Here is a 19,076-nt window from a genome sequence, read left to right on the forward strand (position 1 = left end):
TAGGGGTTTTCTCCCGTAGCCTATAACCAAGTGGTTAGCCAGTAGGCACTGGTCAATGAGGCAGAGACTTTTGAGGCGGTCTCTGCAAGCTATTTAACCCATAGCTGGGACCCTGACAGGTACTACCACCCCGGGTCAGAGTGGACCTGGGAGCAATGATGACTAAGGGGTAACGCCACCTTCCCCAAAACTCCAGAACTCCCGAACTGAAGCCTCAGCACCGGATGCAGTTTTGAGTCATACCCAGGACAATTCATGGACAACACACACACACACACACGCACGCACACACAGACACACACACACACACACGCACGCACGCACGCACACACACCTTGTAATGAAGGTGAAGAACCTCTGCAGGTGTTCCAGGTCCAGGTGACTCTTGCAGAGTTCCAGGTGAGTGCGAGGGTAGTAGTGCACGTAGTTGACGCACATTTCCTCCATGATGCCGAACCCCCCCTGAGGACACAACATTAGGGACAGGTGGTCCTCCAAAACGAGGTGGCAGGTGGGCTACGTCGTAGTGCTCACCACAGTGGGTCTGTCCCTGTCCCGGGTGTTGTAGGTGCACTTGGTTATGAGGGCGTCGCCCTGCAACAACAACACCACTATTATTATTATTATTATTATTCCTTCTTCTTCTCACAAGCTCATCTAACAACTTTGTACTCGCCGGAAGAACCTGCACCATTTTCCTCAGGACGCGGATTGTCTGCCAGGAAGAAGAATTATATTTAATCATCTACACAGGAAGGATACAAGCATTGTCACTAACTTACCTGCTAGTACCTGTCGCTAGCTTACCTGCTAGTACCTGTCGCTAGCTTACCTGAGAGTACCTGTCACTAACTTACCTGCTAGTACCTGTCACTAACTTACCTGCTAGTACCTGTCACTAGCTTACCTGCTAGTACTTGTCACTAGCTTACCTGGTAGTGTATAGTGAATATGTCACTAGCTTACCTGGTAGTGTATAGTGAATATGTCACTAGCTTACCTGGTAGTGTGTAGTGAATATGTCACTAGCTTACCTGGTAGTGTGTAGTGAATATGTCACTAGCTTACCTAGTAGTGTGTAGTGAATATGTCACTAGCTTACCTGGTAGTGTGTAGTGAATATGTCACTAGCTTACTTGGTAGTGTGTAGTGAATATGTCACTAGCTTAGTGTGTAGTGAATATGTCACTAGCTTACCTGGTAGTGTGTAGTGAATATGTCACTGGCTTACCTGGTAGTGTGTAGTGAATATGTCACTAGCTTAGTGTGTAGTGAATATGTCAGTAGCTTACCTGGTAGTGTATAGTGAATATGTCACTAGCTTACCTGGTAGTGTGTAGTGAATATGTCACTAGCTTAGTATGTAGTGAATATGTCAGTAGCTTACCTGGTAGTGTGTAGTGAATATGTCACTAACTTACCTGGTAGTGTGTAGTGAATATGTCACTAGCTTACCTGGTAGTGTGTAGTGAATATGTCACTAGCTTACCTGGTAGTGTGTAGTGAATATGTCACTAGCTTAGTGTGTAGTGAATATGTCACTAGCTTAGTGTGTAGTGAATATGTCACTAGCTTACCTGGTAGTGTATAGTGAATATGTCACTAGCTTACCTGGTAGTGTGTAGTGAATATGTCACTAGCTTAGTATGTAGTGAATATGTCAGTAGCTTACCTGTTAGTGTGTAGTGAATATGTCACTAACTTACCTGGTAGTGTGTAGTGAATATGTCACTAGCTTACCTGGTAGTGTGTAGTGAATATGTCACTAGCTTACCTGGTAGTGTGTAGTGAATATGTCACTAGCTTAGTGTGTAGTGAATATGTCACTAGCTTAGTGTGTAGTGAATATGTCACTAGCTTACCTGGTAGTGTGTAGTGAATATGTCACTAGCTTACCTGGTAGTGTGTAGTGAATATGTCACTAGCTTAGTGTGTAGTGAATATGTCAGTAGCTTACCTGGTAGTGTGTAGTGAATATGTCACTAGCTTACCTGGTAGTGTGTAGTGAATATGTCACTAGCTTACCTGGTAGTGTGTAGTGAATATGTCACTAGCTTAGTGTGTAGTGAATTGTCACTAGCTTACCTGGTAGTGTGTAGTGAATATGTCACTAGCTTACCTGGTAGTGTGTAGTGAATATGACACTAGCTTACCTGGTAGTGTGTAGTGAATATGTCACTAACTTACCTGGTAGTGTGTAGTGAATATGTCACTAGCTTACCTGGTAGTGTGTAGTAAATATGTCAGTAGCTTACCTGGTAGTGTGTAGTGAATATGTCACTAGCTTACCTGGTAGTGTGTAGTGAATATGTCACTAGCTTACCTGGTAGTGTGTAGTGAATATGTCACTAGCTTACCTGGTAGTGTGTAGTGAATATGTCACTAGCTTAGTGTGTAGTGAATATGTCACTAGCTTACCTGGTAGTGTGTAGTGAATATGTCACTAGCTTACCTGGTAGTGTATAGTTAATATGTCAGTAGCTTACCTGGTAGTGTGTAGTGAATATGTCACTAGCTTACCTGGTAGTGTGTAGTGAATATGTCACTAGCTTACCTGGTAGTGTATAGTGAATATGTCACTAGCTTACCTGCTAGTGTGTAGTGAATATGTCACTAGCTTACCTGGTAGTGTGTAGTGAATATGTCACTAGCTTACCTTTAGTGTGTAGTGAATGTCACTAGCTTACCTGGTAGTGTGTAGTGAATATGTCACTAGCTTACCTGCTAGTGTGTAGTGAATATGTCACTAGCTTACCTGGTAGTGTGTAGTGAATATGTCACTAGCTTACCTGGTAGTGTGTAGTGAATATGTCACTAGCTTACCTGGTAGTGTGTAGTGAATATGTCACTAGCTTAGTGTGTAGTGAATATGTCACTAGCTTACCTGGTAGTGTGTAGTGAATATGTCACTAGCTTACCTGGTAGTGTGTAGTGAATATGTCACTAGCTTACCTGGTAGTGTGTAGTGAATATGTCACTAGCTTACCTGGTAGTGTGTAGTGAATATGTCACTAGCTTACCTGGTAGTGTGTAGTGAATATGTCAGTAGCTTACCTGGTAGTGTGTACTGAAGTGTGTGTCCTCCTGCACCACCTCCACCTCCTTGCCCCCCCTCACCAAGACGGTGCGCACCCCTCTGCCCGCCAGGTGCGTGTGCAGCTGCGATGCGAATATGAAGACGCCCCCTGGTGGTAGAGCCTAGCAAGAGACGGTAGGTGGAGTAGTGGAAGAAGCGACTGGGGGGGGGGTGCGTACCGTGCGTGTACAGTCGGAGGTGCAGTAGCCGCTCAGGTAGAAGGTGTGCTGCTGAGGTGGGACGGCCATGATGGGCGTGTAGACCAGACCCAGCTCCATGATCCCGGCATCGTAGCGTCTCAGACTGGGAGTGAAGTGGAGGCGGATCCCTGACGAGTCTCGTCTGCCTGCGGGGACACTTCTGCATCAACACTTTTCATACGCTCCCTTGGCTGGTGGACTTTTCATACACTCCCTTGGCTGACTTTTCATATGCTGCCTTGGCTGACTTTTCATACACTTCCTTATCTGACTTTTCATACACTCCCTTGGCTGGTGGACTTTTCATACGCTCCCTTGGCTGACTTTTCATACACTCCCTTGGCTGACTTTTCATACACTCCCTTGTCTGACTTTTCATACACTCCCTTGACTGACTTTTCATACACTCCCTTGGCTGGTGGACTTTTCATACACTCCTTTGGCTGGTGGACTTTTCATACGCTCCCTTGGCTGACTTTTCATACACTCCCTTGGCTGACTTTTCATACACTCCCTTGGCTGGTGGACTTTTCATACACTCCCTTGGCTGACTTTTCATACACTCCCTTATCTGACTTTTCATACGCTCCCTTGGCTGACTTTTCATAAGCTGCCTTGGCTGGTGGACGTTTCATACGCTCCCTTGGCTGAATTTTCATACACTCCCTTATCTGACTTTTCATACACTCCCTTTTCTGACTTTTCATAAGCTGCCTTGGCTGGTGGACTTTTCATACGCTCCCTAGGCTGACTTTTCATACACTCCCTTATCTGACTTTTCATATGCTCCCTTGGCTGACTTTTCATACACTCCCTTATCTGACTTTTCATACACTCCCTTTTCTGACTTTTCATAAGCTGCCTTGGCTGGTGGACTTTTCATACACTCCCTTGGCTGACTTTTCATACACTCCCTTATCTGACTTTTCATACACTCCCTTGGCTGACTTTTCATACGCTCCCTTATCTGACTTTTCATATGCTCCCTTGGCTGACTTTTCATACACTCCCTTGTCTGACTTTTCATACGCTCCCTTATCTGACTTTTCATATGCTCCCTTGGCTGACTTTTCATACACTCCCTTGTCTGACTTTTCATACGCTCCTTTGGCTGACTTTTCATACACTCCCTTATCTGACTTTTCATATGCTCCCTTGTCTGACTTTTCATACGCTCCCTTGGCTGACTTTTCATACACTCCCTTATCTGACTTTTCATATGCTCCCTTGGCTGACTTTTCATACACTCCCTTGTCTGACTTTTCATACGCTCCTTTGGCTGACTTTTCATACACTCCCTTATCTGACTTTTCATATGCTCCCTTGTCTGACTTTTCATACGCTCCCTTGGCTGACTTTTCATACACTCCCTTATCTGACTTTTCATATGCTCCCTTGGCTGACTTTTCATACGCTCCCTTGGCTGACTTTTCATAAGCTGCCTTGGCTGGTGGACTTTTCATACACTCCCTTGGCTGACTTTTCATACACTCCCTTGTCTGACTTTTCATAAGCTCCTTTGGCTGACTTTTCATACACTCCCTTGGCTGACTTTTCTTACGTTCCCTTGGCTGGTGGACTTTTCATACACTCCTTTGGCTGGTGGACTTTTCATACGCTCCCTTATCTGACTTTTCATACGCTCCCTTGGCTGACTTTTCATACACTCCCTTATCTGACTTTTCATATGCTCCCTTGGCTGACTTTTCATACACTCCCTTATCTGACTTTTCATACACTCCCTTTTCTGACTTTTCATAAGCTGCCTTGGCTGGTGGACTTTTCATACGCTCCCTTGGCTGAATTTTCATACACTCCCTTGTCTGACTTTTCATACGCTCCCTTGTCTGACTTTTCATACGCTCCTTTGGCTGGTGGACTTTTCATACGCTCCCTTGGCTGACTTTTCATACGCTCTCTTGTCTGACTTTTCATACACTCCCTTGTCTGACTTTTCATACGCTCCCTTGGCTGACTTTTCATAAGCTGCCTTGGCTGGTGGACTTTTCATACACTCCCTTGTCTGACTTTTCATACGCTCCCTTGGCTGACTTTTCATACGCTCCCTTATCTGACTTTTCATACGCTCCCTTGGCTGACTTTTCATACACTCCCTTATCTGACTTTTCATACGCTCCCTTGGCTGACTTTTCATAAGCTGCCTTGGCTGGTGGACTTTTCATACACTCCTTTGGCTGGTGGACTTTTCATACGCTCCCTTATCTGACTTTTCATACGCTCCCTTGGCTGACTTTTCATACACTCCCTTATCTGACTTTTCATACGCTCCCTTGGCTGACTTTTCATACACTCCCTTATCTGACTTTTCATACACTCCCTTTTCTGACTTTTCATAAGCTCCCTTGGCTGGTGGACTTTTCATACGCTCCCTTGGCTGAATTTTCATACACTCCCTTGTCTGACTTTTTCATACACTCCCTTGTCTGACTTTTCATACGCTCCTTTGGCTGGTGGACTTTTCATACGCTCCCTTGGCTGACTTTTCATACGCTCCCTTGGCTGACTTTTCATACACTCCCTTGTCTGACTTTTTCATACACTCCCTTGTCTGACTTTTCATACGCTCCCTTGTCTGACTTTTCATACGCTCTTTGGCTGGTGAACTTTTCATACGCTCCCTTGGCTGACTTTTCATACACTCCCTTGTCTGACATTTTCATACACTCCCTTGACTGACATTTTCATACACTCCCTTGACTGACTTTTCCTACGCTCCCTCGGCTGGTGGTCAACATGCAAAGATGGTGGTCAATAAGCAAAGATGGTGGTCAACATGCAAAGATGGTGGTCAACATGCAAAGATGGTGGTCAATAAGCAAAGATGGTGGTCAACATGCAAAGATGGTGGTCAACATGCAAAGATGGTGGTCAATAAGCAAAGATGGTGGTCTACAATGCAAAGATGGTGGTCAACATGCAAAGATGGTGGTCAACATGCAAAGATAGTGGTCAACATGCAAAGATGGTGGTCAACATGCAAAGATGGTGGTCAACATGCAAAGATGGTGGTCTACATGCAAAGATGGTGGTCAACATGCAAAGATGGTGGTCAACATGCAAAGATGGTGGTCAACATGCAAAGATGGTGGTCAACATGCAAAGATGGTGGTCTACATGCAAAGATGGTGGTCTACATGCAAAGATGGTGGTCAACATGCAAAGATGGTGGTCAACATGCAAAGATGGTGGTCAACATGCAAAGATGGTGGTCAACATGCAAAGATGGTGGTCTACATGCAAAGATGGTGGTCAACATGCAAAGATGGTGGTCAACATGCAAAGATGGTGGTCAACATGCAAAGATGGTGGTCAACATGCAAAGATGGTGGTCAATAAGCAAAGATGGTGGTCAACATGCAAAGATGGTGGTCAACATGCAAAGATGGTGGTCTACATGCAAAGATGGTGGTCTACAATGCAAAGATGGCTGAGTTATATGCAAGAAATGCAGGAGGAAAAAGTCCAGATGCACAATCAAGCTACAGGATATAAGATCAATTCCTTATAATATTGATGAATTATTTACAATTAATAAGAAAAATGAAATATTTATACTACATGAAAATATTGACATTGTTTCATAGAAAGATGTCTAATTAATTCATTAATATTTGTTTATGTATCAATCGACCAATCAATCAATCAATCAATCAATGTTTATTTATATAGCCCTAAATCACAAGTGTCTCAAAGGGCTGCACAAGCCACAACGACATCCTTGGTTCAGAGCCCATATGTATATCTGTATGTATATATGTATGTATATACTGTATGTGTATATATGTATGTATAAATGTGTATGTATGTATATATTTGTATATATGTATGTATGCATGTGTATATATGTATGTATAAATGTGTATGTATGTATATATTTGTATATATGTATGTATGTATATATGTGTATGAATATATTTATCTGTGTATGTATGTATATTTGTATGTGTATATATGTGTATGTATATTTGTGTATGTATACATATGTATGTATATATGCGTATGTATATGTGCATGTATTTATATAAGTATATATGTATGTATATTTGTATATATGTGTGTGTATTTATATCAGTATATATATAAATGTGTATGTATGTATATATGTATGTATATACTGTATGTGTATGAATATGTATGTATATATGTGTATGAATATGTGTATGTATGTAAATATGTATATGAATATATATATATAAACATACACAGTCTGTGTATGTAGATGTATGTATGTATGTATGTATGTATGTGCTATATATGTATACATATACATACATAATTACTTTTTCAAAAGTGCTAGTTTTAGTCAGAAGACTCATTAGCAGTACTTATCGCCTCATCTTTGTTGCGTGTGTGTCACTAATTGTGGCACTGGGTGGAGGGGGCGGAGCTTGTGCCGAGGCAACCCCAGGGGAGGTCATGTGACCATCATAGTGGAGGCACACATTCCTTCAATGCACATTTGTTGTGCTATACTTTGTGCTATACTGTGTGCTAAACTGTGTGCTATTCTTTGTGCTATTCTTTGTGCTATACTGTGTGCTAAACTGTGTGCTATTCTTTGTGCTATACTGTGTGCTATACTGTGTGCTATACTTTGTGCTATACTGTGTGCTAGATGGTGTGCTATACTTTGTGCTATACTGTGTGCTATACTGTGTGCTATATGGTGTGCTATACTTTGTGCTATACTTTGTGCTGTACTTTGTGCTATACTGTGTGCTATACTGTGTGCTATACTTTGTGCTATACTTTGTGCTATATGGTGTGCTATACTTTGTGCTATACTTTGTGCTATATGGTGTGCTATACTTTGTGCTATACTTTGTGCTGTACTGTGTGCTATACTTTGTGCTATACTTATCCAAAGCGTGGCCTGGCGACCATTTGCCCATTTTTCAAGGTCACAATCGCTAGCCTTGTAATATTAGCAGGGAGCGTTCCTGTTAATCGTACAAGTACACATGTTAGCATCTTAATGCTAGTATGCTACCTTTACATTTGTCAATTTTCAGCAAATGTTGTAAGTAGAGTACACACCTCAGTCACATTTTGATGCATGCTAACATTAACTAGCTAACATTTGAAACACTGTTTCAGGTGCACAACTCCGAGTGATCTATTTTTCGACTTGACTTACAGTTAGCTTTTTAGCTTGCAAACATAAGCATGTTACCTTTTTAGACAATTGAACTAGTATATACGTCTTATATTTTGCTAATAATGTCAGTACGTTAGCTTTCTTTTTTTTAGCTCATTTTGTAAGTATACACCTCAGTGTCATATTTTGGTTCTTACTCACGTTACCAGGCTAGCATTTTAAACACATTTTTGAGCTACACAACTCAGAGTAATATATTTTGGTACTTGACTTACAGTGAGCATTTTAGCTTGCAAACATTAGCATGCTAGCTTTTTAGATCAGCTACAGAGCGGTGTCATATGTTTTGTCATTTGACGAATGATACCTGTTAGCATGTTAACTAAGGCTGAAACGACGCGTCTGGAGGCTAAATACACACGGTGTTTTGTGTAACTGTTGTTTAGTAAGGAAGTGTTGATATTCTTTGCTTAGTTTGATAAATGTTGGAGCAGTTTGCTTCATCAGGAGGGTGAAGTCGCTCAACTTCAAGTGTTGGATTTAACTGTGTTGGATCATTGGCTGCTGGTGAGGGCATAGAAAAAGGGGTATTTTTCTACCAGTAGATGGCGTTTAAGATTGAGTGTTTCACTGCTAATTTAATAATATATTTATACTGAATATGGATTTTAAATGTGTATCTAAATAGGTGGTTAATTGGTTAGGTATTTATGTATTTGCATATTGGGTTTTCTGTTGCATTTATCTATTGTGTTTCTGGGTTTAAATGTATTTTATATGTATCTTGGTGCATTTATGTTGAGACAATTTATTTAAAATCTGTTTTAACTTAAAGGGAAAAGATGTGTCCATTTTCTTGCACTTGTTTAATGGTTAAGAGTTTGATAGCCTAATTAATAATTGTAAATTATGGGATTGATAATTGATTGATTTTTTACAGCATGTTAATCTTGTGGTGTTTTGTCCTTAAAGGTTTTTCACCTACTAAAGAAGCTAAAGGCTACTAAAGAAGCTAAAGGCTACTAAAGGCTACTAAAGACAGCTAATGACAGCTAAAGAAACTAAAGTCTACTAACACTGCTAAAGACTGCTAAAAAGACTAAAGAAGAAAAAAGAAGCTGTTTCTTCGTTGGAAAAACTGTTGCAAACTAAAGGAAAATAAAAGGAAAAAGTAACTACGGTCTGGTCTTTTGAGTGAAATCCAGAAGCCACATTTAGCATATCCCTTCAAGTGTGGGATAAGCACAGCGAAAAAAGCAAAACACTTGACAGTTGTTGTATGCACACTGTGTCGAGCGGAAATGGCCTATCATAGCAGCACAACGGCTATGAAGGAACATTTGAAAAGAAAACACCCGACAGCGTTCTTGCCATCACCATCAACTAGTCAATCGTCCGCGTGAGTATACGTTGTCATCATTACACAAAAACATGAATGTGTCATTTGTATCTGCGTTGTAAATTCATAAACTAAAACACCATTTCGCTCTGAGAGGCGCGTTTGGCGTGCCTGTTCAGTGTTTACAAAGACGCTAACGTTAATTAGTTGTGCAAATACCTTTTACAACATTAACAGTTACATATACTATGTACAAACCAACAATTAACTTTCACTTTAATCATACTATCATTGTTGTGTTATTAAGCAAAATAAGCAATAATTTTACTTTTGTTGAAATGTTTACACTGTTACAGAATATTTTGTTTTGCACTTTTTTGTATTGGATGTTTATCTTTATTTTTGCACATTTTAAAGCAAAATAAGCAATACTTTTACTTTTGAAATGCTTATACTATTGCAGAATATTAAGATTTGCACTGGATGTTTACTTTTATATTTGCACATTAAAAAGCAAATAAGCTACTTTTAATTTTGTTAAATGTTAAAAGTTTTAAATGTTTACATTGTTACAGAATATTTTGTCATGTTGTTGTCAATGTTGACTGAGTGGCCATACTTTGTTTTTTGTAAATAAAAGTCATGCCTTTTGAAAAAACTGGCCTAAATTTATTTTTTCATCTTCATTTTAAATAAAAAAAATAATCGGTAAAAGGAAAAATAATCTATAGATTAATCGAAAAAAATAATCTATAGATTAACCGATTAATCGAAAAAAATAATCTATAGATTATTCGATAGAAAAATAATCGTTAGCTGCAGCCTTAATGTTAACATTAGTATTCCAGCTTTTGAAGTATTATAGGGACAGTATACACCTCAGTACACTTCATGCATGCTAACGTTAACAAGCTAGAAATTTAAACACATTTTTCAGGTACACAACTCCGAGTACTATATTTTGTTATTGGCCCTGTGACCCCATAAGGGACAAGCGGTAGAAAATGGATGGATGGGCTTATAGTTAGCATTTTAGCTTGCAAACATTAGCATGCTAGCTTATTGAGATAATTTAACAGCTGTGTTCACTTGACAAATGACGCCTATTGGCTAGCTTTCTGTTTTAGCTCATTTTGTAGGTCATCTTTGGTACTTGATACATGCTAATGTTAGCAGGCTAGCATTTGAAACTATTTTTATAAGCACACACCTTAGATTAGAGCAGCGTTTCTCAAAGTGTGGGGCGCGCCCCACTGGTGGGGAATAGAGACATGACAGGTGGGGCGCGAGGAACGGGAGGAAATTTCACTTAAAAATTTTTTTTATTATAATATTCTTAGATTATTTTTTTTACTATGCTTTAATTTTCTATACACACTGTAAATCACTTTGTGATTCTGTCTGTGAAATCCGCTTTATAAATAAATGGAAATTACCGGTACTTATTTTTACTGTAGGCTTTATATTTCTCGGTACGAGCGAAAGTTTGACAGACATAGCAACAGTAACTAATGGGGGCGGGGCTAAGCGGAACAAACTCTCGCGCGGATGGGTAGCAGGCTAATGTGTGGACCACAATTACACAAATATATACATTTGTGACTCGCACCTCAAAGGTCGTCGAGCCAGAGCCAGCGCCTGCAGAGAAACAAAAATGTGACGGGCACACACTGTGTCATTCACCGGGAAGCACTCGCGTCAAGGCAGCTCAGCCCCGAACTCAATGAGGTTTTAACAGATGTTGTGAGGGCGGTAAATTTGATCAAAACACGACCACTGAAAGTGCGACTGTTCTCTGCACTGTGTGAGGAAATGGGAGCTGATCATACAGCCGTGCTGTTTCACAGTGAAGCAAGGTGGCTCTCCTGGGGCAAAGTGCTGTCACTTGCCCTGTCTTGCCAAATGCATAGCTCCTCCTTTTTTTTTGTTGCAAAGATTGCAAAGTGGCACTTTTATTGTATTTATTATTGAACTTGATGCAAGTTATTTGATTTATTATTGAACTTGATGCAAGTTATAACACTTTTTTTGATTTATTATTGAACTTGATGCAAGTTATAACACTTTTTTTGATTTATTATTGAACTTGATGCAAGTTATAACACTTTTGTTTTATTTATTATTGAACTTGATGCAAGTTATAACACTTTTGTTGATTTATTATTGAACTTGATGCAAGTTATTTGATTTATTATTGAACTTGATGCAAGTTATAACACTTTTATTTGATTTATTATTGAATTGATGCAAGTTATAACACTTATTTGATTTATTATTGCACTTGATGCAAGTTATAACACTTTTTTTGATTTATTATTGAACGTGATGCAAGTTATAACACTTTTTTTGATTTATTATTGAACTTGATGCAAGTTATAACACTTTTGTTGATTTATTATTGAACTTGATGCAAGTTATTTGATTTATTATTGAACTTGATGCAAGTTATAACACTTTTATTTGATTTATTATTGAACTTGATGCAAGTTATAACACTTTTTTTGGATTTATTATTGAACGTGATGCAAGTTATAACACTTTTTTTGATTAATTATTGAACTTGATGCAAGTTATAACACTTTTTTGGATTTATTATTGAACTTGATGCAAGTTATAACACTTTTATTTGATTTATTATTGAACTTGATGCAAGTTATAACACTTTTTTTGATTTATTATTGAACGTGATGCAAGTTATAACACTTTTTTTGATTTATTATTGAACTTGATGCAAGTTATAACACTTTTGTTTTATTTATTATTGAACTTGATGGAAGTTATTTTATTTATTATTGAACTTGATGCAAGTTGTACCACAGCTGCACAGTTATTTTATTTATCATTGAACTTGATGTTATTTTATGTTGAGTTTGAATGTATACAACTTGATGTTCAATAAATTTGAAAATGTTAAAGCTTGGCATTAGCGCTCTGTTGGGGCGATGGGGGCAGGTGGGGCTTGAAAACTCCCCCTTGTCCAAAGTGGGGGATGACAAAAAAAGTTTGAGAACCACTGGATTAGAGTTATATACTTTGCTACTTGACGCATGTTACAGTGTTTCCCACACATTCATTTATTTGTGGCGGCCCGCCACGAAAGAATTACGTCCGCCACAAATGGATTTTTCGGCTTTTGACTCGCTCGACCGCTCATAAAAGCAATGGGACTGTCTGTGAATGTTGCTTGTAGTTACAACTCCGGTGCAGTAGGTGGCGGTAGCATTGTAACTCCGCCAATAGCACTTAATTCACCTGGTGGGCCAGAAGAAGAAGAAGAAGAAGAAGAAGAAGAAGAGGGACGGACGGACGGACGGGATCAAAATACGAGGGTAATTTAGGTTATAAGTATATAGGTTATAGCTGCATCGCTCGCGGCTCGTCATATATTTAACGTTAATCCGCGATTTCACCGAGCGTTTTACTGACGGTGGCAGCAGGGGCGCCGAAAAGGGGGGGGGGGGTAAAGGAGACGGATTCTAAGGGCCCATGATGGAGGGGGGCCCTAATGATGATGAAATTATAATACAGAAAAATAATGACACTAAGTTATTAACTAACATATAATCACATATGTTTTATTTTCCATGTCCTGGTAACAATACCTTTATTTGTTTTGGAAGCATCAACCCCTGCAGGCCCCCCCCCCCCCCCCCCCCCCCCCCCCCTCTATGTACGTAAAATGGTTCAGTCCGACTGGATCAGCTGCAGGTAGCGCACCGGCGATTTGTCACAGACAGCGGCAAAGCAGAGGAGACAGCAGTATGCCTCAAAAATCAGGCAGCCAAAAAAGAAAGGAAAAGAAAATAAGAGAGGAGAAGGAGTTGAAGGGTCGACAATATGTCACCCAATATTTCCCCAAAAAAAGGTGGGTTTGTTAGTTGTGGTGGAAAGTTATGCATATTAACTTTGTCCCTGTCTGTGGTAATAAGCTAGCTCAAGAAAACTCTGGATTTTTACATTTTACTGCTATATTAGTTAAATAATCAATCCAGTCAAACATTTATCAAGCTGTTCTTATTCAATAAGAGTTTATTTCCAATTTAAGAATTAGTGGTGCAGCAAATAAATGACTCAAAATGAGTGCTCAGTTCTTCCCCTGCTGTACATGTCAACTGTGATGCTGTTCTTCTTTTAAAAATATGGTAATGATAGTCAAAAATACCATTAAAATGCATAATTGTATGTAAAATAGCATCAAAAAATGTTGCCGCTGTGTTGGGGGCCCTGTAAAGATTATTTTCATGGGGCCCAAAATCCCTAGCGGCGCCCCTGATAAACACACATGGACTGAAGCTAAATTGTCCACTGTCCACTGCAGCATGTGAATGCAATGAAAAGAATAAAATCTGAGCCAACCAGCTGTTAAAATGTTGTCCAGGTTAATGTTTTGGCCATTAAAGGCCCTTCATTTCAAGATTTCAACTGTGATCGGGCTTTAAACAGGTGGCTGACCTGTTCAGATGAGTGTAACTGCTACTGGTCAAATAATGTGAAATAGCATTTAATTTTACATGTATGCAATGCCATTTAAATGTAATTATAGATAATAATAATAATAAATACTGTGTAGTGTTGTAAATAGTCAACAGGAAGGATTTTAGTAAGATATAAGCCATGAGCACTACACAGCCAGAAAAAAACCTAGACAGGACAAGTAAAAATATTGGGGCAAGTAGATTTGAGAAGTCGGGCAAGTAGAAAAAAACCTTAACGTTGAACCCTGCATGTGTTGAGCTGCTGCCGCTTAAGGTTAGACGGCACTGTACATAGAGCGCTTCTGCTCGTTAGTAATACATTCTAATGTTGGATGTTCACTCCTTCACACAGATGAGTATAGAAAAATATTTTCAACGGCCGAAAAGGGCTCGACTTGGAGAGGAGGTAGGCCTACAGTCCGGACCACAGGTGCGACCTGTTCAGCAGCAGCAGGAGGAGGAGGAGGAGGTTGACTGACTGTGGCAGGACACCTCTGCCTCTGTTTCACTTCATGTTGCTGGTAAATAATATGGTTGTAGTAGTAGGCTAAAGTTACATTATTTAGTGTTCACTAATTAAAGGGGCAGAGCTTTAAGAGACATTTTAGCTTTTATATTTTATAAGATATATTTTTTGTAAGAACCACAATTAATAAATATATTTCAGTGAATCTACAGTTGACAGGTAGAAAACAAAGATGCTAAACTGACAGTTGACAGGTAGAAAAGAAAGATGTTAAACTGACAGTTGACAGGTAGAAAACAAAGATGCTAAACTGACAGTTGACAGGTAGAAAACAAATATGCTAAACTGACAGTTGACAGGTAGAAAACAAAGATGCTAAACTGACAGTTGACAGGTAGAAAAGAAAGATGCTAAACTTACAGTTGACAGGTAGAAAAGAAAGATGCTAAACTGACAGTTGACAGGTAGAAAAGAAAGATGCTAAACCTACAGTTGACAGGTAGAAAACAAAGATGCTAAACTGACAGTTGACAGGTAGAAAACAAAGATGCTAAACTGACAGTTGACAGGTAGAAAAGAAAGATGCTAAACTGACAGTTGACAGGTAGAAAACAAAGATGCTAAACTTACAGTTGACAGGTAGAAAACAAAGATGCTAAACTGACAGTTGACAGGTAGAAAACAAAGATGCTAAACTGACAGTTGACAGGTAGAAAAGAAAGATGCTAAACTGACAGTTGACAGGTAGAAAACAAAGATGCTAAACTGACAGTTGATAGGTAGAAAACAAAGATGCTAAACTGACAGTTGACAGGTAGAAAAGAAAGATGCTAAACTGACAGTTGACAGGTAGAAAAGAAAGATGCTAAACTGACAGTTGACAGGTAGAAAAGAAAGATGCTAAACTGACAGTTGACAGGTAGAAAAGAAAGATGCTAAACTGACAGTTGACAGGTAGAAAACAAAGATGCTAAACTGACAGTTGACAGGTAGAAAAGAAAGATGCTAAACTTACAGTTGACAGGTAGAAAACAAAGATGCTAAACTGACAGTTGACAGGTAGAAAACAAAGATGCTAAACTGACAGTTGACAGGTAGAAAAGAAAGATGCTAAACTTACAGTTGACAGGTAGAAAACAAAGATGCTAAACTGACAGTTGACAGGTAGAAAAGAAAGATGCTAAACTGACAGTTGACAGGTAGAAAAGAAAGATGCTAAACTGACAGTTGACAGGTAGAAAAGAAAGATGCTAAACTGACAGTTGACAGGTAGAAAACAAAGATGCTAAACTGACAGTTGACAGGTAGAAAAGAAAGATGCTAAACTTACAGTTGACAAGTAGAAAACAAAGATGCTAAACTGACAGTTGACAGGTAGAAAACAAAGATGCTAAACTGACAGTTGACAGGTAGAAAAGAAAGATGCTAAACTTACAGTTGACAGGTAGAAAATAAAGATGCTAAACTGACAGTTGACAGGTAGAAAAGAAAGATGCTAAACTGACAGTTGACAGGTAGAAAACAAAGATGCTAAACTGACAGTTGACAGGTAGAAAAGAAAGATGCTAAACTTACAGTTGACAGGTAGAAAACAAAGATGCTAAACTGACAGTTGACAGGTAGAAAAGAAAGATGCTAAACTGACAGTTGACAGGTAGAAAAGAAAGATGCTAAACTGACAGTTGACAGGTAGAAAACAAAGATGCTAAACTGACAGTTGACAGGTAGAAAAGAAAGATGCTAAACTTACAGTTGACAGGTAGAAAGCAAAGATGCTAAACTGACAGTTGACAGGTAGAAAACAAAGATGCTAAACTGACAGTTGACAGGTAGAAAAGAAAGATGCTAAACTGACAGTTGACAGGTAGAAAAGAAAGATGCTAAACTTACAGTTGACAGGTAGAAAACAAAGATGCTAAACTGACAGTTGACAGGTAGAAAACAAAGATGCTAAACTGACAGTTGACAGGTAGAAAAGAAAGATGCTAAACTGACAGTTGACAGGTAGAAAAGAAAGATGCTAAACTGACAGTTGACAGGTAGAAAAGAAAGATGCTAAACTGACAGTTGACAGGTAGAAAAGAAAGATGCTAAACTGACAGTTGACAGGTAGAAAATAAAGATGCTAAACTGACAGTTGACAGGTAGAAAAGAAAGATGCTAAACTGACAGTTGACAGGTAGAAAAGAAAGATGCTAAACTGACAGTTGACAGGTAGAAAAGAAAGATGCTAAACTTACAGTTGACAGGTAGAAAACAAAGATGCTAAACTGACAGTTGACAGGTAGAAAAGAAAGATGCTAAACTGACAGTTGACAGGTAGAAAAGAAAGATGCTAAACTTACAGTTGACAGGTAGAAAAGAAAGATGCTAAACTGACAGTTGACAGGTAGAAAACAAAGATGCTAAACTTACAGTTGACAGGTAGAAAAGAAAGATGCTAAACTGACAGTTGACAGGTAGAAAACAAAGATGCTAAACTGACAGTTGACAGGTAGAAAAGAAAGATGCTAAACTGACAGTTGACAGGTAGAAAAGAAAGATGCTAAACTTACAGTTGACAGGTAGAAAACAAAGATGCTAAACTGACAGTTGACAGGTAGAAAAGAAAGATGCTAAACTGACAGTTGACAGGTAGAAAAGAAAGATGCTAAACTTACAGTTGACAGGTAGAAAACAAAGATGCTAAAGTGACAGTTGACAGGTAGAAAACAAAGATGCTAAACTGACAGTTGACAGGTAGAAAAGAAAGATGCTAAACTGACAGTTGACAGGTAGAAAACAAAGATGCTAAACTGACAGTTGACAGGTAGAAAACAAAGATGCTAAACTGACAGTTGACAGGTAGAAAAGAAAGATGCTAAACTGACAGTTGACAGGTAGAAAAGAAAGATGCTAAACTGACAGTTGACAGGTAGAAAAGAAAGATGCTAAACTGACAGTTGACAGGTAGAAAACAAAGATGCTAAACTGACAGTTGACAGGTAGAAAAGAAATATGCCAAACTTACAGTTGACAGGTAGAAAACAAATATGCTAAACTGACAGTTGACAGGTAGAAAACAAAGATGCTAAACTGACAGTTGACAGGTAGAAAAGAAAGATGCTAAACTTACAGTTGACAGGTAGAAAACAAAGATGCTAAACTGACAGTTGACAGGTAGAAAAGAAAGATGCTAAACTGACAGTTGACAGGTAGAAAAGAAAGATGCTAAACTGACAGTTGACAGGTAGAAAACAAAGATGCTAAACTGACAGTTGACAGGTAGAAAAGAAAGATGCTAAACTGACAGTTGACAGGTAGAAAAGAAAGATGCTAAACTTACAGTTGACAGGTAGAAAAGAAAGATGCTAAACTGACAGTTGACAGGTAGAAAACAAAGATGCTAAACTGACAGTTGACAGGTAGAAAACAAAGATGCTAAACTGACAGTTGACAGGTAGAAAAGAAAGATGCTAAACTTACAGTTGACAGGTAGAAAAGAAAGATGCTAAACTTACAGTTGACAGGTAGAAAAGAAAGATGCTAAACTGACAGTTGACAGGTAGAAAAGAAAGATGCTAAACTGACAGTTGACAGGTAGAAAACAAAGATGCTAAACTGACAGTTGACAGGTAGAAAAGAAAGATGCTAAACTGACAGTTGACAGGTAGAAAACAAAGATGCTAAACTGACAGTTGACAGGTAGAAAACAAAGATGCTAAACTGACAGTTGACAGGTAGAAAAGAAAGATGCTAAACTGACAGTTGACAGGTAGAAAAGAAAGATGCTAAACTTACAGTTGACAGGTAGAAAAGAAAGATGCTAAACTTACAGTTGACAGGTAGAAAAGAAAGATGCTAAACTGACAGTTGACAGGTAGAAAAGAAAGATGCTAAACTGACAGTTGACAGGTAGAAAACAAAGATGCTAAACTGACAGTTGACAGGTAGAAAAGAAAGATGCTAAACTGACAGTTGACAGGTAGAAAACAAAGATGCTAAACTGACAGTTGACAGGTAGAAAAGAAAGATGCTAAACTTACAGTTGACAGGTAGAAAACAAAGATGCTAAACTGACAGTTGACAGGTAGAAAACAAAGATGCTAAACTGACAGTTGACAGGTAGAAAAGAAAGATGCTAAACTTACAGTTGACAGGTAGAAAACAAAGATGCTAAACTGACAGTTGACAGGTAGAAAACAAAGATGCTAAACTGACAGTTGACAGGTAGAAAAGAAAGATGCTAAACTGACAGTTGACAGGTAGAAAACAAAGATGCTAAACTGACAGTTGACAGGTAGAAAAGAAAGATGCTAAACTGACAGTTGACAGGTAAAAAACAAAGATGCTAAACTGACAGTTGACAGGTAGAAAAGAAAGATGCTAAACTGACAGTTGACAGGTAGAAAAGAAAGATGC

At 38.9% G+C, this 19,076-nt stretch overlaps 1 protein-coding gene across 1 annotated transcript in view; it reads right to left on the bottom strand.

Annotated features, from left to right (window-relative positions):
- Positions 1-19,076, bottom strand: part of dbh (dopamine beta-hydroxylase (dopamine beta-monooxygenase)) — a 75,085-nt gene that overhangs the window by 11,665 nt on the left and 44,344 nt on the right. Inside the window, exons 6-10 of the mRNA XM_061931886.2 lie at positions 3,256-3,422; positions 3,055-3,198; positions 677-715; positions 535-594; positions 335-462 (exon numbers count right to left, since the gene is read on the bottom strand). Of these exons, the coding sequence (XP_061787870.1) occupies positions 335-462; positions 535-594; positions 677-715; positions 3,055-3,198; positions 3,256-3,422 (538 nt within the window). The remainder of the gene's footprint in view (positions 1-334; positions 463-534; positions 595-676; positions 716-3,054; positions 3,199-3,255; positions 3,423-19,076) is intronic.

The sequence above is a fragment of the Nerophis lumbriciformis genome, linkage group LG39, assembly GCF_033978685.3.
Source record: "Nerophis lumbriciformis linkage group LG39, RoL_Nlum_v2.1, whole genome shotgun sequence".
NCBI classification, from domain to species: domain Eukaryota; kingdom Metazoa; phylum Chordata; class Actinopteri; order Syngnathiformes; family Syngnathidae; genus Nerophis; species Nerophis lumbriciformis.